Source organism: Neolamprologus multifasciatus, chromosome 5 (genome assembly GCF_963576455.1).
Source record: "Neolamprologus multifasciatus chromosome 5, fNeoMul1.2, whole genome shotgun sequence".
NCBI classification, from domain to species: Eukaryota; Metazoa; Chordata; class Actinopteri; order Cichliformes; family Cichlidae; genus Neolamprologus; species Neolamprologus multifasciatus.
Window position 1 is genome coordinate 8,184,676 of NC_140443.1, and position 23,621 is coordinate 8,208,296.

Here is a 23,621-nt window from a genome sequence, read left to right on the forward strand (position 1 = left end):
AGTAAATCTTTGAAATGTAAAGTTTACAGCCATCTAAAAAAAATGAGACTTTGTACCATTGAGCAACAGTCAGGTCCAGCTGTAGTTGTCACACTTTGCTGAAGATATCTGTATCTTAAACTAACCTCACTTCACTCCTTGTGAATCTCTTCCAAGTTCTTGAGTTGACTTTTTCAACAGTCCTCTCAAGACTGAGGACATCCTTGATGGTTGCACACCTTTTCCTACCACCCTTTTCCCCTCCAGTCAACTTTCCATTAGTATGCTTCAGTACAGCCTCAACCTTTTAGCAATAACTTTCGCTAGGTTACTCTCCTTGTGGGAAATGTCAGTGATCATCGTCTGGACAACTGTCAAGTCGGTAGTCTTCTGCATGATTGTGATTGCATATACTGAACTGAAATGACAGTATTCATACCATTTTAATAGTACTTTACTTAAACTTAAATTGAAATATTTGAATATTTTGAGTTATTTGGATTTTTTTATGGAAGGAGCTTTAAGGTTTAACTCAAAACTAATATTGAAAATTTAATATATGATAGACTAAATGGAAATTACAAACTTTTTCATAATTCTAGTTTTTGAGCTGCATCTGTAAACTTAAAATAACTTTCTGATTTTGTTATGAGGGTAATGGGCTTGAAAGATCATTCATTTTATTTGTGTGGTGGTAATAAAACCAAATGTGTTGTGTGGAGGAATAGCTCTAAACTTCGTAATTTTTTGTTATACTTTGTATATATTTTTTTTGTTGTACTGTACATATTTTTCTTCTTCTTTTTCTTCTTCTTGTAAGGAGTTTTCTTTACTTAGTTTTACTCAGTTCTGCTTATCTTTTCTTTTTCTTCCAGGTATATACAGCCAAGGTGGACCCCACCTCCAGTCTGGGACTGTCTACAGATTCCATCTACAGTTACAGTATGGGCCACATTAAGAGAGTGCTGGGAGGAGAAGCTCCTGAGACACAACCCTCTCGCTGCATGTCACGAGGCCCCAGTAGCATCACAGTGGCACTGAAAGGTTTGCAGAAAATGTATAACTTCTAAAGTTCTACTAAATTTAAGATGTTTTATTCACAGAATTAGAAGTAAATTCATTGAAAAGTTTGGAATTCAACATTCAAATTTCCTAATTCACAATGATTTTTGTATGAGGCTTTTTTTTTTTTAGCTTGAGGCGACTTCTCTACAATCATTTGTGGTCAAAACCAATGAACTGCACTGTTCTGATCCTCGGTCAAAGCAGCTGATGAGGTCATTATTTCTCCCCAAACGCTATTTTATTAAAATAATTATTTTTGACAGTTGTGACCTGAAACACTACACTTCATGTTATCCATATGTCTGTCCGATTCAAACACTGAATTATATTTAAGGAAGAACTAATTAGAATTTAATGGTCAAAAGTGTTTGTTTGTTTTACCCCACAAAAATGATTTTTGGCCTTGATCCAAGAATTCAGATGCATTCCTATGTATATTATAACAAAGTTCAACAAATATCAATACAATAAAATTATGTGATTTATATCTAGAAGTTCAAAGGTCATGTCTAAACAGATATAGATGTAAACAACAACGTGACCTGTTGTCAGAGGCTCACTTGGTTGTGGGCTTAGCGTTATCACTAGGATTATATATTTGAGATATATGCATTTACCCTTTGGCACTGTTTTGTTTTGTTGATTTGCACACATGTTGAGCCCATCAGTGATTCTAAACCAGAGTGATGATCGGTGGGAACGGTCATGGTTCTGGTTTGGTGGTTGACCCCGCTCCACCTTCGCATGCAGGAATGCGAGGAGCCAAGTGCTCGGAGAGCTGGGAAAGCAGTGGCAGCCCAGACAGGGCTCTGAGTAACACGATCTCAGGGCAGTCAGGCCCAGCTGGTCGACCAGCGTCAGACACATGGGCCCCATAGATGTTAAGGAAGATTGCACTTCTGCAGGCTGGGGGATGGGGGTGCAAAGACTTCCTACACTTGATGCAGAACTATTTTCAGAGTGAAATGCTTGAGCTCTGTGCTGATTATGAAGGACGTGCAAAGTAATATAAATCCGTTTTCACCACATCTTCTGACTGAAGCCAGTCCTGCTTGCAATGTGTATTTTTTCTGGTATAGATATTAACAGAATTCCAATCAAGCATTTAAATATCATGTATCAAACTGCACTTTATCACCATCGCTGATACATCCAATGTAATTAGCAGATAGTCATCAACTTTGTTTATTAGAGCAGTTGATCATGCAAGTCATTCTTTCTTTCCTTCACTATGCTCAGGTTTGAAGGAGAAGTGTGTGGACAGCCTGGTATTTGAAACTCTCATTCCCAAACCCATGATGCAGCACTACATAAGTCTTCTACTCAAACATCGTCGTCTAATCTTGTCTGGGCCGAGTGGCACTGGGAAGACGTACCTTGCTTCCCGGCTGGCTGAGTACCTGGTGGACCGCAGTGCTCGCGAAGTCACGGATAGCATTGTGGTCACTTTCAACATGCACCGCCAGTCATGCAAGGTAACAGAAACTGATATGCCTGTAAAGATCCCCACAATTCTTCTTCCACAGACTGAGTTTGTCCAGTCTGCACCTGCATGATTTTGCTTTTATCATTTTGTATTGCAATCTCTGTCTCTTTCTTTGTAGGATCTGCAGCTTTATCTTTCTAATTTAGCGAATCAAATAGACCGGGAAAGCGCAACGGAAATACCATTGGTGGTTATTCTGGATGATATTCATGATCCTGCTTCCATCAGTGAACTTGTCAATGGTGCTCTAACCTGCAAATATCACAAATGGTAAACTTCGTCTCCATGAATACAACTTGATAAACCATAGTTATGTAGGTGCTGAATGTGGCCTTAACTGTGCAATATTGTTTAGCCCTTACATTGTTGGAACAAGCAATCAGCCAGTGAAGATGACCGCAAACCATGGCCTGCATCTCAGCTTCAGGTTGGTTATAAATGACTATGTAACTAATATATAGCAATAACCTGTTGAAACTATTAATGCTGGTTGAAGAATTTTTGCATGCTTCATTCAATAATGCTGTCCCAGTACTATAAGTAAGAGGATAATGATAGCCTTCTAAAAGCCAAAAGACCAAAATAAAAAGACGTCTTTATAAATATTAACATTAATAGTAGTTTATAAAGAATAGCTCATTCCTATCATTTTAACATTAACTATAAACTACAATGTATCTAATGTTGGTGTAGCTTAAAGGTAAACCTGCTTAAATAATGAAATGTTGTTAAAAAACTATTAAGTCTAGTGTTGTGACATGCAAATATGCTTCTCATTGTCTCAGGATGGTGACCTTCTCCAATAATGTTGAGCCAGCCAATGGCTTCCTTGTGCGATACTTGCACAGGAAGTTGATGGAGTCCGAAGATGAGAGGAACTTGACCAATGAGGATCTAATCAGGGTGTTAGACTGGGTTCCCAAACTGTGGTATCATTTGCACACCTTCCTAGAGAAGCACAGCACATCGGATTTCCTCATAGGTATGAAGCACTTGAGACTTTAGGAATGAAGAAACAGGTTTAGTTTTGATGTGATAGTTGTTGCTGCATTCTCACTCTTCTTTCTGCTTTTTTCTCTTTAGGCCCTTGCTTTTTCTTATCTTGTCCAGTCACAGTGGATGAGTTTCGATCATGGTTCATTGATCTTTGGAACCACTCTATCATACCATACCTGCAAGAAGGGGCCAAGGATGGCATCAAGGTGAACCACTTTAATCATTTAAAGTGAAAACTTTTAATCAGCTTTTATTGATTAGGGCAGCCATAACAGCAAATAAAATAAGTAATTCTTGTTGAGATAAAACTTGGTCAAGATTAATTTGCAGTTTGATTATTCTCTGAAAGCACCATCGACTTTCCTTTCACAGGAAATGCTGTAGTCTAATTTTACTTTGGTGCTATGTTGTGACTCCTCAGGTCCATGGCCAAAAGGCAGTATGGGAGGACCCAGTGGAGTGGGTGAGGGGCACCCTGCCTTGGCCATCTGCCCAGCAGGACCAGGCAAAATTGTTCCACCTACCTCCTCCCAGCATCGGCTCCAGCAGCCCCTGCCAGCCAAGTGAGGAGAGGCCTCACAAAGAGACTCCGCCCAGCTCCATGGAAAATGATCCTCTGGTAATAGAGATAGTGTCCCAATACTTTCTATTATTTCTTAAACTGATCTGCAAACCTGAGAAGTTCTAATTTCCCAAATCTCTCTTTTGTTTTTTTTTTTATAGATGGCAATGCTTTTGAAACTTCAAGAGGCTGCCAATTTCATTGAATCACCAGACAAAGAAGACCCTAGCCTGCCTAAACTTTGAATACAAAGCTCACACCTAAACACTTAGCTCTCCAGTTTTTTTGTTTTTGCTTACTGCACTGCAGTGTATGCAGTGCATATTCAGGAACAAATGGACCCTCAGAAATGGTTGTGGCGCTATTAAAAACCATCATTCCTGCAGGAGAAGTTTGAAAATATGACTTATTAAATCCAAATCATTTAACCCATTCAGTATTTTCAAAAAAACTGTTAAATGAAAAGCTATGTTCTCTTACTTAACTATATATTTAAGAATCACTTCACATAAATCAGATATCTTTACCAGTATGGTAGCCCTCAGTACTTTTAAATTGGTGCTAGTGGATTGTTAAGAAGTCCATCAGCTCAGCACTTCAGCTTCAGGGGACTTCTGCAACAAAACACACGGTCAATCCTGTTTTATGCTCAAGGGCACCTTGAAGTGTTTGTCAAAAAGAGCCATTGGAAAAGAGTATGACAGCATCACAGATACCAGTCTTTCTTGCAAAGTTCTTTGGCACATATCTACTGTATCAGTCTTTGAAGGCCAAATCTTACATATATGCAATCCTGAACTCTACAGCCCGAGCAGGTGAAACTTATATGCCTTAAGACAAAGACATCAATGTCACCTCAACTTAAACAGAATATACTGGTGCTTTTATCAATAACATCCTAAGACAGCCACATCCTAAGCTGTTTCTTTAGCTTTCTATATTATATATTACAGTTCATCATGGTTACGTTTCACAGCAAATCTTCTTCATAGTTTGAGTTAAATCTGCTGTCATACTCTTTTGCATAAAACAGAACTTATTTATCAGTGATGTAAGTTCATCACTTTGTCGCTGCACACTTAATTTTGTTTTAGTCGCTACTTAAGTAGTGCCACCAATGTCGCCATATGTATCAGGTATTAGATACTTACTACACAGGGATGATATAACTTAACAAACAACCTCTAATGAAGACATAACGAGTAAATGTTATTTAAATCCAATTCAAGATTGTTTCTCTAGAACATTTATGTAGGAAAAGGCACATCTATTTCAAGTCTTTCCCCAAACATTCAGACTAGTTACTGTGTATATTCTGTAAATACAGTCAGATTGCATTGCAGTTACTTTATCTACATTAGTTGGTGCAAATATCGAATATACTGAACCAAATACTGTACTTTAATCATGCATATTGACTGTCAAGTTAGGGTTTTAAGTTCAACTATGAATGTATAGAAAATACCTATACAGCAGCCGTATAACAGTCATGTAGGAGGTGCTTTTAAAGTAAGCCTTATTAAAGTTCTACTGCTAAACACTTTTATTAATGGCTGAGCAGGGTGGCTTTAGAGCTGCCTGTTTCCGTTTCATTTTTTACACGCTTCACAAACAAAAAGAACATTTTCTCCCCACTCATGTTTGATTTCATTTAGGTGCGGTACTCATGGTGCTCCTTAAAAATGTCCCAAACTGTTTTAGTGTTGGATAAAAGCTGTGTAGATGTTCTGGGTAGGTTAGCAAAAAGTTGTCTGTAATTTCTGTCAACCGCAAAAGAAATATGAAATATATTTGGAAGAAAATGTGTGACAGTTCATAGGAGATGTTATTAAAGACATTCTGTAGTGGCTGAAGTCATGTGAGATCTTATACGGTATATACCCGAGTTGATGTCCTGCAGTATTTACGTTTGAGAGGATTTTGGGCACATGATGCAGAATCAAGTAGTAGAGAATGCTTATTCCAAGGCAAGAGTTAAAAAGATTTAAAATGCTTTATGAAGAATTTGATGTAGATGTGTGTAAACAAGCCCCCTATGGAGTAAATGACAGATTGTTGTGCAAGTGGTGTTGAAGTAATTCTTTATCCCCAACATTTCGGTGCTCAGACTAAACTTCACCTGAAGTAAAACCTGTAAATGAATGTTGGACCACTTAAAGACAGCTTAATAAGAAAGTCTAAAAACTTGTGTCTGAGATGCTTCGCGCTTATTTGCTTTATTGCACTGTTTGTATAAGGCTGGTTTTAAATTTTCAAGCTAATCTGCAGCTCTTACTGGTCACAAGCAAACTAAAAAATGAATGAGGAAAAGACATCGAAGAGCAAAAACGATGTCAAGTGTCTGGGACTCTTACCCTGACATCATGCTGACTTTGATTACTGTAAATATGTGAGGTATCAGACTGTGTTACAAGCCCCTCTCTGATCTGTTTTGCAGGTTAACTAAAGCCATCAACTCCAGCTTCTCATTCACTGGTTATTGTGCCTGTTGTTCTGTGGTAGCTGTGATTTGTGTTTGCTTACTAGTGTACTGGGACTATGCAGCAACTTCTACTGGTGTTGGCAATCAGCAATGATGAAATTCACAAACAAACGCTGTGTTTTCATATGGTCGGGCTTTGAGTTCTTAATTCGGACCAAACTGCACCACAAGATAAAGGTGTCAGCTGGAGATACGGAGCCTTAAAGAGAGGAGGATTTGTTTGGTGATACATTGAAGACAGGGTTCATAAGTTTAGCTGATGTGTTTTGTCCTCATGAATGGCAACTAAAGTAATGCAGCTGGACTTGTAAATCGTCGAATGACAATAAAAAACGAAATAAAAAGCAATTCAGTTCCAGTTTATCAAATCACAACAGTCCCCTCAAGGAAGGTTAAAAAATCTAAAGATGAGGTGGAAATAGTTCGCAGTTAGTCTGCATTAAAACAAGTAAAAAAAAAAAACAATCTGACATCTTGGGCCAATACATGTTGCTGAATAGTCATATTTTCGCAAAGCTTGTTGTGGACTAAGATTAAGAAAACAATGTTACGCTGTATGCAGTGTCACTAACGTGCAAATGTCAAGGGTTTCTAAGTGTTGTAAATGCATGTAAACTTGCTGTGTGATGAAAAAATGTTAACATTAATGCATTGTTTAGGAAAATCATTGATAATAGATGATAATGTTTTCTTTTTTTAATACTCAGATATTTGATATTTCTTTTTTTTTTCTAAAGAATCCTTTGTAAAAGTTAATTTCTCTATTTTGTACAGAGCATCATTGTAAAGTCTGTAAATATGTCAGCATTCTGGATGCGGCAACAATCACTGAGGAGGAAAAACTAAATCTGTGAGAGAAAGATATATTTCTTCAAAGTTGGGTCCAATACATGGATAAGGCATGCTTCTGAAGGCTTTCATCCACTTATCACTGTTTGTTGAAATTAATAAAATACATGTTATATTTATTCTGTTGCGTCTTGTTCAAGTTGACATGAGTGACCTGTTACTAGGAATTGCAATAACCATTAAGTAATATAGTTCATCATCATATCAAATTCATTTAAAAAGGCTTTTTTAAATTAGTAAAGCCGTTAATAATGCACAGTATGTATAGTGTACAGACTGGGACAAATTGAGTGGGGTCTAAGTTATACATGGTGTCGGTATCCATTACATGTAATACATTAGGGGGCGTCGTCTGAAAGTGCCGAGCCATATATAAGCCTGCCACCCCCGCAGGAATGATGGCACTGGATACAGTTCGAAGGACTTAAACGAGTTGGGAATTAGCTGCTATCTCCAACATGCCGTCCAAGCCTGCCCCAATCAAGAAGGCGGCTAAGAAAGAACCAGCCAAGAAAGAGGAGGCAAAGGCTCCAGAGCCGGCTCCTGAACCCGCCCCGGAGCCCGCTCCCGTGGAGGCCCCCCCTGCTGAACCCGCACCGGCTGAAGCTGCGCCTGCCCCAGCCGAGGGAGAGGCCCCTGCTGCCGAGGGAGAGGCTGCGCCACCTGGTAATTACCCGTGCACAGCAGTGTCTCAAACGGCCCACCTTTAATCATTTTTCTCGATGGCTGAACTTTTGATAAGTCGGTAACCCTTTAATTGATCCAATGGTAACCTTTTAGACACGTGCACTTCTGAGGGGTCAGTGTGAATTGTTCAAATGCTTACTTTTGCCCTTCTGCAGAAACATAATGACGCTAACTAAGTTCCTCCTATTATGTGCTTTCATGCATCACCTGCATGTTTTACAAGCAGATAATCCTAAAGGTCACAGTGCATTATGAAACATTTGTTGTAGGAATGTATGTTGACAGTGCATGTTTATCGACTAAAATACGTTTTTCTATAATCTATAACACTTAAATTCGTCTTGTTGAACACTGATTTTGAAATCTAGCGCCAACATCAATGCTCCCACTGACTTGACTCACAGTCACACAGAGGAGTATGTGTTTATTTTTATTTGAATCGTTTAACGCCATGCTGGAAATGCACACTCCCTGATGTCTTCTACCATAAAAATGAGTGCACCAACGCTTAATATCAGCTGCCACTCCTGCTTTTGAGGAATTGCCAGCTGCCTCCACTGATGATGGTAAATTAAAGGAGTTCACTTGTTCATTAGTGCTTTAGCAACTACTAAGTGACTTGTTGATAAAACTTTCTGCAGTGCTTAGTCTCAAAACATGTTCCACCTTCCTCAATGCATTAATTGATAATATATAACACTTAATAATAACTACTGTGAGTGCAGCGATACAGGAGGCTGCACCAGCAGCAGTCTCTGCTGGAGTTAATCCAACCTGCAAAAATAGAAAACGTGTTCCTCTTCACTCCTCTTTCTCTTTAACAACTCAGATGATTTTGTCATTTGAGACTAACTGGATGGAAATTCATCATGTGATAGCATTGTTAATCCTTTGAATTCCCAGCAAAGGGGACAGAGAGCTGTGAGATGCATAGCTGGATTATATTTGATGCTGTCGCTCTGCTCATTATATGCTGTCAACAATAATACAAATGCCTGTTTAACATCAGCTGAAGCTGCTGAGGCACCTGCACCAGAAGAGCCTAAACCACCTACGCCCCCACCACCCAAAGGTAACCTTTTCTTGAAAGTGAAAACTTTATTTAAAAACCTATTTCATTGTTTTTTTGTCATTTGCTTTGTGCTTATTACAACATTAAAGTAGGAAAATGTATTCCAACATACTATAAGCTTTGTCTTTAAAATTCATTCATGTAATAATTGTAATTTATGTGGCATCTGCAGTGCCCACAAGCGCTCCTGTGGATCTCTTTGTTGAGGATAAGAACGACACTTCGGTCACTATCATTTGGAGCCAGCCAGAGAACATTGGGGATTCAGGTCTAGATGGGTACACCATTGAAGTCTGCAAGGATGGAAGTAAGCCCTGCTCTTCTCTGAACCACGTGCATCATATAGCAGCATGTCCACGAAAGGGGTCAGATAGTGGTATTAATATACCCTGACAGAAATGTCAGCTGACCTTTGAATTACTTTTTCAGCTGCAGATTTTACAGTTTCACAACATGCATCTTTAATTGCACCATCGTTTTTCATTTTTATTTTTTCAAAATATAGTCAAGAAATTCTTATTTTTTTCTGTTTTAAAGTGTGTCAGGCACATCAGCAGCAGCTGTTCCTGAAGTGTCAGTCGCAGAGTTATATCACAAGCTACCTAACCTTCTCCCTACAAGGAAAGAGGCATTTCAGGAGCCGCTGCAGTCTTGCTGGACGTTCTGCATTTAGACTTACAGCACTAAGCTAATGTCAGCAGCAATACAGTGCAGGCTTGATTTAGCAGACCCACACAACAATTTAATGAATATGAACGCTGCAAAAAAAAGGAGTGCTCACTGTCCTACATTTTTCTTAGTGCCTGATAATTTGTATAAATTCACTCAAAATCAAACTCACTCTTTCTACATTTTGCATATTGGGCAAACTCTTCCTTTGAAAAACAACAGCTTTTTAAACTCATTCGTCATTGTGTGTAATTTTTCTCATCCAGCTGAGGACTGGAAAGCAGTCAATGAGGAACTGCAGAAGTCTTCCCGCTTTGTTATCAAGAACCAAACCACTGGTGACCGCCTGAAGATCCGAGTGGTTGCTGTGAACGAAGGTGGCCGCAGTCCTCCCGTTAGCCTCCCTGAGCCTGTGTTGGTGAAGGAGGTCGCTGGTAAGAAGTGTTTCCAATAGAGAACATAATCTGAACATTTTCTATAAGGGAATTTTACCTCTTGGAAAACCAGTTATTTACAAGATAAACTAAAGGGTACTAAATCCTGAATTAACAATACTATTTAATATATTGTCCATACTATTTATGTATTTAATACCATAAACTAATTGTTTTACAATTAATCAACCATAAAAGCTGTAAAAAAAAAAATCATTCCAAAATCAGGCCATTCTCTACTCTTATTTCCCAATTTTTACATCAGTGCTTTTTAAGAAATCCACTAGAGAAGGGAAATAAAATACTAGATAAACAGACGTTCTACATCATATATATGAAATTAAACTTTCTCCCAGGTGCTAAATGATTACATTTAGTGTTTTAAGAGGACAGTGCGTACCATCTGAAACAGATATAGCCTAAAGTTTATGAGAAAGGGGAGTTGCAAAGTGCAGGAGTCAAAGCTAAGAAGCTCAGCGATGTATTTCCTCTCAGCTGTCCATGTCCTGCTGGCACATGCCTGCAATGTTGCATTTCAAAACTGTGGTGTTCTCTCTCGTTTCCACTTTGAGTTGAAACCCCGACCCAGCTGGCAACAGTGTGATAATTACACACTTGATAAGTGGACGGTTTTACTGTTGCTGCACACCTTACAGTGTTAATCATAGACAGTATATGTATCTGAGGTGAATTGCTGTGAAAGATGATTGGACCCTGAGGGCTTTATAAGGAGGAGCTGCATGACTCTGGGTCCCCTCACAAATCATCGTTATGTGTAATGGAGAGTCAAACAGGGAGGGAAGGCAACTTGATCCCAGCTGAACTGGCAGTCTTTCAGTAGTCACATTAACCATCGTGTTCACCATAGCGGGTGGCCTCCATATAGAATCGACTCGTGAATGGTTTCCTACAAAATTATCGCAAAGCTTTAGAAAATAACCGGGATGTCTGTGCTGTTAACACAGACTTTTCTGTGGAGGGGTTGGCATTGCTTTGTGATCCCTGCCAGGATTCACGCTGAGGAGAATGTCAGGCTCCCTTCTCCAAGATCGATGGTGTCAAGTGATCTGACTGCAAGCATTTAGGGAAGGGTTAAGAGCAGAGAGGGGGTGGATGGTAAATTCCAGCGTGTCCTGACTCAGAGTAGAGAGGGGGTGGATGGTATCCTTCTAACCTCTCAGATGACACCTAAATCTCATGACACCGCTGGAGATTCACTGTTTATCTTGAAACATGCCATGGACTTTACAGCACAAATCTTTATTAAGGTTAATCCTCTCCACATGAAGTGATAAGACACCTAACATGCAGTGTATACTTTCTAATACCTCATCTTACCCTCTTTTTGATTTTTCTTAATACAGTTAACAGTTTACATCCCATCTAATGTTTACTCATCATTTGCTTTTAGGAGTGTCCAGATGAGTGTCTGCGTATCTCATCTGCGATTTTAATGCATTCTGATGTGAGTGGGGGTAACCGAATCTCCAAATCATGCGTCATGAGCAGCGATATACTGACTACAGTACGCCTGCTTTATTTAGAGACCTGACAAATGTTGCTGGGCTGCACTCAGCAGGTGTTGCTTCTCTGCAGATCACTTTTACAAACAAGCTACAGCAGGACGCTTCCAAGTGTCCTGCTGTAGCTTCATTCACTGATTGTCAGCTTTCAGTTGCATCGCACAAAAGAGACTACACAGCAAGAAACTAAACAACAAGTGTAGATCAATTTTTGTGAATACAATAATAAATATAGCAACAATTAAGGCATTCAGATCAACTTTATGTTAATTTGATTTATATTGATTTTGGCATGAAAACATACAAATGTAATGTTTGTAAAATTACATGTTCATAGGTCTCAGTTTATTCTTTCATATGCAACTTCATGTGTATGCCATATTAATAAAGATGCATATATATGAATTTACATGCCTGTACACTCAAATCTTGCTTAAGTACTTAAGTATGTTGTTATGCACTAAATAGATCGAAAGACTCTATATAACTCCTAATCGCTCCCTAACTTACCGCTAATACATACATACATACATACCCCAATGTTAAAAACAACATCAGCTAATCATATATGACATTTACACAGTTAATCCCATACAGTCAACTATACAAACTCATCAAGAATAAATAAAAAAAATCACAGCTAGTGTAAATAACAATAACCCATTTTTAAAAATGACTTCTCTTGCTTGACAGAGACTGTAATATATTTTTAACACAACATAATGCAGGCAGCATGAGGATGTGGTGGTTAGAACTGTTATCTCTCAGCAAGAAGGTCCTGGGTTTCAATCTAGTGGGTGGGACCTTTTGCGTGTTCTCGCTGTGGCTGTGTGGGTCCTCTCTGAGTGTCCTGGCATCCTTCCATAGTCCAAAGCCAAGCATGTTAGTTTGAATAGTGATTCTAATATGTCTGTAGGTGTGACCTGTCCAGGGTGTATCCCACCTCTCACTCTATAACAGCTGGGTTAGGCTCCAGCTCAACTGTGGCACTGAATTGTATAAGCGGAAGAAAATGAATCAAACAGATGGATGAATGGACAATGCGATGTTAAATAGAATAGAATAGAATAGAATAGAATAATCCTTTAATTGTCCCACAAGGGGAAATTTGGTTGGAACAGCAGCTAAAAAGACAAATATACAAACAAATAATGGTTCCCATTAAGAGTAAAACAAATGATAAATAATGATAAATCAGGCTAATGTATAGGGCGACAGTACCTTATGATTCACAAGTCACTATCCTATGACTGAGCCTTGTTCTTGGTTTCTCTGTTCAATAAGACAGATCATTAGAAGTAATTGAACGTGATTTATTGATCTACAGAATTCAATTATGCTATTCGCGATTAGACTCTGATGACTTATTACAAGAGAATGAAATCCCAGCGGTGATGGCATTAGGCCACAATCCTAGATGTTGGTGGTGGTGAAGATAAGCTGGAGCCTTGGATGGAGTGACTTGCGTGAGGCGGAGATGGGGAGGAGGTGGGTTCTGCAAGAGAGAATGAATGATTTAGACTGAGCTAGTTGGAGCGTCCTGCATTCTCATATCTCGCAAACAGCATGCGAAAGAGAATAATTAGAATAACCATTAATTATTTTCCTCATTGATTTTCTCTCCAGATCGTCCCAAGGTCCGTCTGCCTCGTTTTCTTAGGCAGAGATATGTCGCTAATGTTGGAGACAAGATCAATCTGACCATCCCCTTCACAGTAAGATTGGAAGATTTCTGCGCATCGCTCCATGGGTAATAAATAACACACCGGAATTCACTGTCTGTTTGCTTCTTCTCTCAGGGAAAACCCAAACCTGTGGTCAGCTGGACAAAGAACGGGCAGCCCCTTGACACAAAGAGGGTGAACATTCGCAGCACCGACAGAGACAGCATCCTGTTCATCCGTGCGTCTGAGAGAGAGGACTCTGGCGTGTACGAGATGTGTGTGAAGGTGGATGACTTTGATGACAAGGCTCAAATTACCCTTCAAATTGTTGGTGAGTAAATTTCTGATACTGTGTGAGATGCCTTTAAAACTGTCCTATTTGATACTCAACCCATGCCTGTTTGTTCGCAGAGCTGCCAGGGCCTCCTGCCAGTGTAAAGATTGTGGATACCTGGGGTTTCAATGCTGCTCTGGAGTGGACTGTACCCAAAGACAATGGAAACACAGAGATCACGGGTTACACGGTGCAGAAGGCGGACAAAAAAACTGGAGTAAGTATTCTGTACCAAAGGGCCGCTTGTTTTCAGGTCATAACAGCTAACTCAGTCTGATGATTAATAGTAGCATCCCACTGATAAATTACATACTGCATGACCTGAATCCCCAATGCATCTGCTAATAATCCATCATGTCTGTCTGTGTGTGTTTGTGTGTTTAAAGGACTGGTTCACTGTGTTGGAGCATTACCATAGACTGAATGCCACCGTCTCAGACCTCATCATGGGCAACACCTACAAGTTCAGAGTGTTTGGTGAAAACAAGTGTGGAATTAGTGAGGGTGCTGCTGTTACAAAAGAAGAGGCCAAGATCTTGAAGACAGGTAATTTTTTAAAGAGCTATAAAGCATTAGAGGGAAGATATCAGAAATGTTTTAATTTATTCATTCATTCAGCAGTGGATCCTGCCTTAAATTTGAAATTGTTGGCATCTGCCATCAGCAAGCCTTTCTTAAATTTAAACTAAATTTAAATGAGAGCAGGGACAGTTGTTTGGAATAGAACTAAATGAATCAAAAATTCACTTCTATAGCGTGAAGTGTGGTTGAAATCCCTGACAGCTAATCAGGGGACCAATAAATATTCAACTATTTGATTACTATTAAGAAATGTATCACCCACTAGTACAGTATACTGTAATCCCTTTAATCTTACTCTTAAATGCAACTAGAGCAGCTGGATTTCCATTTCCTTTACTGGGAGGAAATCAATTACAGGAACCGCAAACAATCTAGACAGTTCAAAATAAAAGATCTTGTGCAGCCTGAAGGCTCCACTTCTGAAATCTTTGACAATTTTTGCATTTCTATAAAGGACAGTTCTGGAGCCAGAAATGAACATTTTGATTTGTTTTACAATAAAAACTAAAAAACAAAATCGATTTAGCTTGCTAAAAATTTGTATGAGTTAAAATGGCTTTTGACACCGTTAGTCACATTTCTTTCCCCGACAACCTGGTCAGGATTTGTTTTTTCTCACATGTAGCACTAAACAGGAGACAGCCCACATTAGATGTGTTTCCACTAATAGAAACACATCTGTTATGTGATCCCCGGATAAAGCGTGATGCACAAGGCAATATACACAACAGCAAATCGTTTTTCTGACATTTCACTGGATAATTACCTCTATTTTTCTTATGAGCGGACAGTCAGACATCACACTGACTTTTCACTCAGAAACAGGTTAGAAACCATTTGATGTGCGATATGACTGCATCAGACAGTTTTGTTCTCCATCACCTATGTGAGGGGATGTATAGAAAAGGCCATGGCTGCAATTCATGTTTCTAATTTTTTTCATTCTACATATTTTGTGTTTTCCTCTATTTTCAGGCATTGACTACAAGCCTCCTGACTACAAGGAACATGACTTCAGTGAGGCACCCAAGTTTACCACATCCCTGGCTGACCGGGCCACTACTGTTGGCTACAGCACCAAGCTGCTCTGCTCCGTCAGGGGATCCCCAAAAGTATAGTAACATCTCTCTCTATTTGCACTCTATTAGCACTTCAACAGCATCAATTGTAAGCTCTTGTTGGTCTCAAGACAACAGTAGTGTGCTTTTTAATTTCAGTTCAGTCTACAGTCATTAACTTGATGGACCAAGTTACTGCTTGTAAGATAGATCACAGAGCTTGAAGCTTTTTTTTTTCATAAAACTTGCTTGATGAATCCACGGGAATTGTATTTATATTCTTGTAATTCTCTAATTCAGTTCATATATTCATAATATATGAACCGCTGTCTTAAGGTGCTTTATACTGTGAGGTGGAGAGTGAACATCAGTGATCAGTCTCCTCTGCTTGCTCCCTAAAAGGTCAAGCGAAATAAAAATGCTCTATGTCAACACCTGAATCCAAATATCTACTACAGACAGGTGTGAAAGCTATTTTATTGGCTACTTTCTGGTTGCAGTTTTGTTTGCAAATCATCGCCATATAAAAGTGTGTGGACGTACCCTTCTATTACATTCTTCATACAGACTCTTACAGAAAGAAAGAAACATCACAATAATCGCAAGTAATGCTAAAAGGATAATAACTAGGTAAGAATCTTCGAAGAGCTGATCTCATGTAAAACCACACCCCAAATGTCCACCCGGGTTCATCATACTTCAGCACTGTAATTCACATTTATTATTAGGTCCCTGTTACTACTACCTGTTATTAACAAAATACAGAAGTTGAAGAATGTTTGCTTTGCTTAGATAATCGCTACATATGTAGAACCTCCGACACAGTTCTGGTCTTTCAAATATTAAAGTCTAAATGTGCATGCAGATTAGATTTTACCAGAGGCGCAAACTAGCTAGACTGTTCCATAGGCACCTTCTTCCTTAAACCTACGGAAGCTGCACCCATTAGCTCACTGTCTCAGTCCCTTACCTCTTCTTTCATGTCTGCAATCCACTGGGTCACCAACAGGATGTAGGATCAACGGTACTAAGCACAGGACGATGCGAAGAGGCCACCAGATATTTATTATCTTTTAATGCCACTAAACTCCCAAACTGTGCGTGTACGTTGTTTCTGCTTCAGTCCCAAAGCCACAAATATGTCAACAATACTTCTGTTCATAGTCTTTGCAAGGTGTTTTGCTCTTTACATCCAGTTATACTGTATGAATCGCTTTTTCTACAGCCCAAGATTGAGTGGATGAAAAACCAGATGATTATCGGAGATGACCCCAAGTTCAGGCAGATCTGTGTCCAGGGTATCTGCTCCCTGGAGATCCGAAAGCCTGGCAACTTTGACGGAGGTGTGTACTCCTGCAGAGCCAAGAATGATCACGGAGAGGCAACTGTCAGCTGCAAGCTGGAGGTCAAACGTAAGTCAGGATCTTAAAGCTGTACTAAAATCCGAGGTCTTTTGGATATGTGTAAAAACTCTATTTCAGCTGTAGGACTTGCTTTGTCGGTATCCTGAATATCACATGTCTTTGTGTTATACAGAGCCAGTGATTGCAGATGCCGACAAGAAATAAGCTGACATTGTGACGCTCACAGGTGAGAAATCCGATTTATTTTCTTTTAATACTTTGACACTTTATTTGCTCTCAGAATATCAGTACACCAAGTATACAACTTTGTCACAACACTTTTAACAGAACGGTAATATTTTGGGGTTAGCTTTGATTGTAGTGCTGTTGTAGCTGGACATTTGTGTTAAAACAATTAAATAAGATCCATTGGATAGGTTGATCTATGTGTGTCTTCACCAGCTGCCTAAAGGACTTGGTGTCCATACTTGGAGAGAACTAAACTTGGAAAACATGGCCACTGCCACTGAAATGGTCCAATCACTAGCACCCATAAATTAAAACTGTAATGACTGCCCATGCACTCAGTTTGGAGACTTAATCACATTTCATCAACTCAGCAGAAGTAGCTGCAGTAGCTTCCTCTAGGAACATTTTATTTGTAGGTCACTTCTTAACACTTAAACAGTACAACACATCAAAAAAAATACAAGAAAATTATTTATGTGTGCTTTGTTTCAAATCACTGCTGTTTTTGCAGCTTAATTTATTTCTTAGCATATGTTTTTGCTATTTGTTCAACTGATCCAATCCCAAATTAGACTCAGAAGGAGAGGGGCCTTTGCAGTCTCAGGTGCCTGACAGTGTTTCTAAAATGGTCATCCACACTGATATATAAAAAAAACTTTTGTAGTTTAAATAATGTCTTTGTTTCCCTGCAGGAAGGTGCTGGATTCCTGGACGAACATGTATATATGGCTGGTGACCACACTGCCTAATGGATGTAGACTGATCTATCGCCAAGCCCTAACAAATATTACGATGAACAATGAATTATGATGAAAAATAATTACAATTAAATATTAAATATCGTCACCATCGCTACAACTGCATTTTTAAGTCCATATCCTTGCCCACAATCAGCTTTTTCCCCAACAACACAGTCTATGGTAACTAAATTATGAATTCGTAGGACACTGTTCTTTCCTATTTTATCATCTAACACCAAGAATTTTGCAGGATGGATGTTCTGTTCCTCGTAGGAGAACTACATGTAACATCAATGAGTTTATACCAATAAACTATTTAATTTCTGGTTTTATTTTTTCAATACATTGTTTTCTGTAAATTGTAACCACTGCCATGTAATGGCTTCTATTGTGTACAGCAGTTTAAATAAAAACTTAATATTGTGCTATGATAATCTGTAAAAGCTCTATGGAGGGAAAAAATAAAGCAGGGATCATACATGGAGAACACTTATGGTGTTATATATTTATATAGATTGCAATTGTTTACGTTGATAAAACAAGCTATGCTTGCTGAGGTTTTTAGAATATAGTTACACTTCATTTTTTAGGTGTGTTGGTACTGATTTACTTTATTTACTAATTAAGTGTGCTACTAATTTGAGCAAAAATAAAGAATTCAGTTGCTCCAAATACAAATAATGGATTCCATGTAATTGTACACAAAGTCTTTGAGCAGGTTAGGTAAGCCAAACACATTTAAAAATGCTGTTTTTAAAATTCAATACTACCTGAAAGATAAATACAGGTTTAAACTCAGTTTTGAAATTCATATTTTCTTTATAACTTTTTCCATATCCACACATTTATCTAATACCTTTCCTTTTCAATGTCAATACTGCTACTGAGTATATGAGGCTTCTGGATGAAGTCCAGTAAGAAACTGGAGACAGCAGTGTTGTTCATGTGACTCTTAAAGACCCAAAAGTACTACAGCATACCAGAACGTCCATAATAATAATACCAGTGTATAATACTGAACTTGTAAGTATTTGGTCTTGAAGTTATTGGCATAGTGATACAGTACCAGGCAGGATGCCAGAGATATCCAGGTTACAGAGACGCATGGGTTCACACACAGGCTGACAAAATTAGCCCTGGTGCTCCATCTCCCATGGGTTATTTTAGGGATCAGTAGCTCAGCTGGCAAAATGTGCTTTTAAGTCATAGTAGCCAACTGATAGAATTTTTTTTTAAAAAGGAGTGGATAAATAAAATTATTCTGGTAAAGTAATAAAAAAGGGAAAAGTGTTCAAAACCTACATAATAATGAGTGACCCAGCTAAAAAAGAAAATGCAGCTTTATTCAGATTATTTGAGTGTGGCGCCCTCTAGTGCTTCAATTAAGTAATGACAACTAGAAATAAAATGATAGACTGTCAAATGAAAACTATATTCATAAGTCACAATAAACCCCGCAAACATGACTTTTAGAGGTCAACAAAGATCAACACAGTCATGTGTAATTTATGTCTTTAAATAGATAGGCTCCACTGTTTCCTGACATTTTAAGGTACTTGCTTAATTTGCATAGTGCAGCTTTAACCTGTGGGCTATGAGCCATAATGGGTCTCAAGCCTACTTCTAGCTGTTCCCTGGATGCTGACATGCCGCAATAGGGTCATGGAGCAAGAGACTTCCTGTCTAATTTAGATCCTGCACTGAAAAGGTTTCCAGCTCCCAATGAAAGGCATCATTATGTCACAGATGGACTGTGTAAAAACATGCATTAAATAATATAGTATATCCACCAAAAAATATATTAATAGTAGAGTGAGGATTACGGGGTTTTTTTTCTACTTTGAGATCAAAACATTGCTGTAAGGTAAAAAAATATATACTGCAGATATCCAGAAATTCTGTTAAAAAATTGTTAATGTAGTTTTTGGATATATTCCAAATAGCAGAAAGAACTCCCTAGAAGAAAGAGATCCGTGGACGGCAGCCATCTGTCTCAAACAGTTACTCTGAGTGAGTGGAGGGAGCATTGAGGCAAACCACAAGGAAAAGCACTGGATATGTTGGTGAGGCCAGCAACTGCAGACCAAAAATGTGTGGTTACGAAGATACCTGTTGAAAGGTAGCTGGGAGACGTTTGGTTCAAAGCACAGCTGTTCATCCTCATAGTGCAGCTAACACCATTGTATTCTTTGTCTCGTTTCACTATTACATCTTCATTTTATATGTGAGCCTCATTAGACTCCCTGCTTCACCTTTATGAAACCAGACCTTCACAGCTGCTTCAGGCACATATTCTGCCTCTAATCTCCATGTTGAATTACCACTGTGCCTCCCTTTCATCTATTCCAATTTATTGCTATAACGTTCAGCAGGAGGCAATCACCAAATATCTTATGGCTGAATAATTGGATTCTATCAAAACTTTTTTTTTCTCCATCATCCTCCCCTCTGATCAAGAATGGGAGCAAATCAGCACAGCAGAACGTAAAGTTCATAGAAATCCTGGATGCTTCAGTGATGCAGCATCTGTGACACATCTTGCGGTGTTGCTCTAATTGTGGGTAATGCGCCGAGCACTGCCCGGTCACTGCTACAGGATGTCAAGGGTAACGCCAAAGGCAATGAAATGGTGCGTCACTCTTGAAGGGTAGCCTGATTGCCATTTGCTGCAGAGTTTTGGCAATGGTCCCAGAAGGTTTAATAAGCGTAATGGTGAAACTGGCCATCACAACAGTGTCCTGTCGTTGCTTTTCATTAACAAATGTTGCACCAGTAAATCAGCTGGATAGACTGTCTGAGCACACTTTTCATTTGCCAAAGATTTATGCTGTTAAGGAGGAATGAGAAGAGGATACTGTTATGCACAAACAAACACATTCCTTCTCATTTCTATTAAACATTTACAGGTGCTGTTTGGGGAAATTGGTGCCTCTGGAAATTGTGTATTTTTATGCTTCTCCCCGGCCACACAGTACGTGGATTTTTCTGGAGGAACCTGCAGAGGAAGGCTGTCCAGCTACCATATTTCAAATTAAGATGGCAGAATGAGATTTTATTTAGTCGGTTTCATTCTTTTAAAACCAAGATACCAAATAGATATGTGAAAAGTAAAAGAAAAAAAAAATAGCCGTTTTAAAGCTTATGTTATATCACAAAACCTTAAAGAGATGGCCAGTAGACACGTATACAGTAATATGCTGTCAAACCAAACGACATTTCTCTGCTGTCATCCTGCTGCATTAAAGCTCTACATATATCACCTTGACTCACTGACCTTTGCACTTTTTGTTGTTGAATACTATCTCCCACGTGAATGCCACAGTTATGTGTCTCATCCTACTTTCTAAATTATTTTCCAGTTACATGTTGGATGCTTCTGTAGAGTGGATGAACTACTTTGCCATTTCTGCTTCACATTAACTGCTTCAGAAAAAAACAACAAACTTCCCATCTGTGTTCTGCTTGCCTCTATACTGCAGCAAAAACAGCCCAAGTCACTCCCCCTCTCCCACTCTCTCTCTCCTTTTCACCTCCTCCCCCTTTTCCTCTATCCTCTCTGCTCACACCTCACTGCACTCAGGTCCCCATACAGTTCCTGCAGCAGGGAGGTACAACACCTTAAATCGAGCTCTGTTTTGAGAGGCACTGCAGACTGCTGGTTTCCACGTTCACCCTCTCTTTTCATCACTCATCGATCCCCCTGTTTTTATACTCCCTCCCGCTCCTCTCTTTGTCCCCCCCTTCCTGGTTTTCCTCCTGCGTCTAATTCTCAAAGCTCAGCAGTCCCTGTCTGCTTGTACTGAGGAAAAAGTGATAGAGTGAGGAAGAAAAGAGGAGGAGCACAGCTATTAGTGTGCCAAAGAAAATCTAGACCCCTCCCTATCCAACTGATGACGAGGAGAGGTTTTATTGAGTTGCTCCTTAGCCAATGAGCATGCAGTGCCGGGAAATACAGCAGTGGACCTGCACCGGCTCTGATGCTTGTGCTTATTTCAGTGTGTTAGAACAATGTTAATGAGTGTATCCTCTCCTCCCTGCCAGATCTGAGCACGCAGTAGCAACAAACTGAGTCTCGTTTATGTGTGTCTTCTAGGACAGAAACCTCCCCCAGGTTACACTGGGACCTGCTACTACTTTTTTTTTCTTTTTTTGCAATGTATTTCAAGGGTGGGATGAGTCAAAGGGCAGACTATTAAGACTTCTCTCATCTCTTTAAGAACATATCTGACCCTGTTTTTCGCTCTCCTTGGTTAGGAGGAAGCACATCTCTCTGCAAGGTAAGCTGCATTTTCCCTCTATGTCCAAGCATTCTGTTACTGGTTCTTTTGCTGTGTGGCAAGTTGTCACAGAGGCACCTAGCCTCATTACACACATCCTGGATGAATGTAGAAAAAAAAGCCCTGCACAGAGAAAAAGAGAGAATAAATGGCTCAGGGGTAATTAGAGCAGACAGTCTTAGCACTTCTCCTTTTAATGCAGGGTCTCGTATTAGAAAATCTGCTATAGTGGAACTTTTAAAGCATGCCACCATGACTGGTGCGTAGCATCATGTAGCGCTGCAGTATAATGTTACATAATAAACAAAGCACGTATGAGTGAGATAGAACTTGAGAACTGAATTTTTTCTCACTGTTAAACAAATATTAATTGACTTTCATTGGCTGATTATGACAAAGATGATTATAAACTGATTAACAGTGAGCGATGATTGATGTTTAGTGCGCAGACATTAAATTGTTATATGTAACAGATTTTCATTTGTTTCATTTGTTTCATTTTCTCACTGTTTTGTTTTGGTTTCTGTTATTTTATTGGTTTGTTTTGGTGTGCGAATGCTCTATAGGGATGACGGTACTCTGTTTAATGTTATACAGTAAAAATACACTGGGAGTGTGTGCAAAGTCAAATGTGCTGAGCCAGCAAGAGTGAAGGGCCCACGCAAAGCTCAGTGTTTCAAATGAATCTGAGTCATCTTATTAGTACTTAGATTGGTGAATTTAAGAACTCCAATGCAGCCTTTTCTTTAAAAAAAGATTAGATTTGCTTGGCTGAAGGTGATTGAAGGTAAAGCTTTCTGCATTACAGCCTCTGATGGATACTGAGTTAGGAGGCACATTCTTCATGTTAAGCCCCATATCTCATCTCCAATATCTGTTTTTTCTGTTTTCTTTTTTTCGTTTCTAATCAATTAAAAGTGACTCACGTTTTGCTGCAGAAGAGGGGGAATACTCTCTTTTGCCTCGTTTGTTCCTGGGCTGATTATGATGCAAAGGTGTGAACAGGTCAGGTGATGCAGTAGTCTCTTTACTCCCCAGGGATATTATGAGTACATGACAGGAACACTCCTCGGAGTGTGTGCCAAATGAGGATTTTCTTTATGCGTTAGCAGAGATGAATCAGTGCATGTGCAGGTGCAATATGTTAGCAGCTGCATACATATGGTGCATTTTGTGCTGCAATAGATGCTTAACAGAGTAACATCTTGTTTTTGGGTTTTTTGTTTGGTGATTTTTTTAAAACATGTAAACAGTATACCAAAAGCTGCATGAAACAAAATGAAGAAAAATATCACATTAACATTTGCTGATTAATTGTACATATCTTAAAAGCAGTGAAAGACATGTACTCTTGTTTAATCCTAAGCATTCTCAGTAAAATATGCATTACTTTTTATCCAGTTTCCTTAATGAAACCTTAATAACAACACTAAATATATTTCTGATTACACCGAATTTATACACCATGTAAAATAAAAAATATAATCACATATAGTTTTGGCAACTTTATGACTTTACAGCCACACGTCAATGCTGATTGCAAAATCTGAATAAACCTGGAAAACTAAAT

The 23,621-nt window shown here is 39.0% G+C and overlaps 3 protein-coding genes across 15 annotated transcripts in view; all 3 read left to right on the forward strand.

The window, feature by feature from the left end:
* Nucleotides 1–7,641, forward strand: part of LOC146517997 (neuron navigator 1-like) — an 86,928-nt gene extending 79,287 nt beyond the window's left edge. For all 11 annotated transcript variants that reach the window (XM_085161357.1, XM_085161355.1, XM_085161361.1 and 8 more), the window contains 8 exons: nucleotides 855–1,023; nucleotides 2,284–2,519; nucleotides 2,649–2,800; nucleotides 2,886–2,957; nucleotides 3,316–3,512; nucleotides 3,614–3,732; nucleotides 3,948–4,145; nucleotides 4,250–7,641. In XM_085161357.1, coding sequence (XP_085017483.1) covers nucleotides 855–1,023; nucleotides 2,284–2,519; nucleotides 2,649–2,800; nucleotides 2,886–2,957; nucleotides 3,316–3,512; nucleotides 3,614–3,732; nucleotides 3,948–4,145; nucleotides 4,250–4,333 — 1,227 coding nt within the window. In that variant the 3' untranslated portion in view covers nucleotides 4,334–7,641. The remainder of the gene's footprint in view (nucleotides 1–854; nucleotides 1,024–2,283; nucleotides 2,520–2,648; nucleotides 2,801–2,885; nucleotides 2,958–3,315; nucleotides 3,513–3,613; nucleotides 3,733–3,947; nucleotides 4,146–4,249) is intronic.
* A 154-nt stretch (nucleotides 7,642–7,795) lies between these two features.
* On the forward strand, nucleotides 7,796–18,208 carry mybphb (myosin binding protein Hb). Its single transcript, XM_085161369.1, has 12 exons — nucleotides 7,796–8,085; nucleotides 9,116–9,178; nucleotides 9,351–9,485; nucleotides 10,114–10,281; nucleotides 13,431–13,519; nucleotides 13,604–13,799; nucleotides 13,880–14,019; nucleotides 14,189–14,348; nucleotides 15,360–15,496; nucleotides 16,668–16,854; nucleotides 16,979–17,032; nucleotides 17,727–18,208. The coding sequence occupies exons 1-11, from the start codon at nucleotides 7,878–7,880 to the stop codon at nucleotides 17,008–17,010; spliced, it is 1,515 nt and encodes a 504-aa protein (XP_085017495.1). The 5' UTR covers nucleotides 7,796–7,877; the 3' UTR covers nucleotides 17,011–17,032; nucleotides 17,727–18,208.
* A 3,494-nt stretch (nucleotides 18,209–21,702) lies between these two features.
* The window catches only part of syt2b (synaptotagmin IIb), a 28,227-nt gene continuing 26,308 nt past the window's right edge, over nucleotides 21,703–23,621 (forward strand). The window contains exons 1-2 of one of the 3 annotated variants that reach the window (XM_085161373.1): nucleotides 21,703–21,885; nucleotides 22,029–22,051. The gene's annotated coding sequence lies outside the window, so the exon portion shown is untranslated. Of the gene's footprint in view, nucleotides 22,052–23,621 lie in introns of all 3 variants that reach the window. The other 2 variants (XM_085161371.1, XM_085161374.1) reach the window with 2 other exon arrangements.